At 27.4% G+C, this 1,022-nt stretch overlaps 1 protein-coding gene across 1 annotated transcript in view; it reads right to left on the bottom strand.

Annotated features, from left to right (window-relative positions):
- The window catches only part of HTR2A (5-hydroxytryptamine (serotonin) receptor 2A, G protein-coupled), a 72,852-nt gene that overhangs the window by 63,708 nt on the left and 8,122 nt on the right, over window positions 1–1,022 (bottom strand). The window contains 1 exon segment of the mRNA XM_008571770.1: window positions 473–483. Coding sequence (XP_008569992.1) covers window positions 473–483 — 11 coding nt within the window.

Below are 1,022 nucleotides of genomic sequence, written 5' to 3'. Positions count from 1 at the left end.
GATAATTAACAAATCTTGATTAATCCAAAAGAAGGTGAAAATGAAGAGAAAATGTAATATAGAACAAATGAGAAAATAGAAAGCTAATTGTAAGAGGATAGATTTAAATTCAAATATATATGAGTTACATTAAATGTGAAAGGATCAAGTGCTCCAGTTAAAAGACAAAGATTGTCTAGGTAAAAACAAAACAAAACTTCATGTGCTGCTTATAGGCAACACATCTTTAATATAAAATCACAGAAAGTTTGAAAGTAATAGGATAAAATAAGATATATCCAGAAAATGATAATCAAAAGAAAACTGGTATAGCTATGCTACTTACTAAAATTAAGTAGATTTTAAGGCAAAAAGAATCACTAGATATAAAGTGGGACATTAATAATGATAAAAGAATCAATATAAAAGATAACAAAATTTATATACAGCTAATAACCCAAGAAGAAGTAGAAAATCTAAAGAGAATAATAACTATTGAAGAGGCTAGTAGAATACCATTTAAAAAGGCACCAGAATGAGAGAGCTTTAGAACTAAGTTTTACATAACCTTCTAAGAATATATACAAGGACACTTCAAAAAGCTTATGGAAAAATGGAATTAAAAGATAATATGAATCTTTCCATGAACTTTTTGAAGACCCCTCGTAATTCCTACTTAAACAGTTCAAGACCTAAGGGATAAAATGTAAACCTCTCAAATTCATTTAATGAAGCTTGTAAAAGAAACATTGTAATAATAATAAATCAACAAAGTCATCCACATTGAATATTATTTACGAGTATATTCCAGGAATGCAAGGGCATAGTATTTGAAGATTTATCAAGAAAACTGATTATATCAATAAATTGAAGGGAAAAAACAAATTATGTCAACAGATGCTAAAAAGGCTTTAATCATGGATAGAAGAAAACAAGTTAGACCGAATAAAAACATAAAGTCCAGCTAGATTAAGGATCTAAATTGAAAAACCACAAAAAGAAACAAAAACTAAACCAAAAGCAACAAAACAAAACAAACAAAC

Source organism: Galeopterus variegatus, unplaced genomic scaffold (assembly GCF_000696425.1).
Source record: "Galeopterus variegatus unplaced genomic scaffold, G_variegatus-3.0.2 Scaffold716, whole genome shotgun sequence".
Classification (NCBI taxonomy): domain Eukaryota; kingdom Metazoa; phylum Chordata; class Mammalia; order Dermoptera; family Cynocephalidae; genus Galeopterus; species Galeopterus variegatus.
This window is presented reverse-complemented; position numbering and strand designations above follow the sequence as displayed.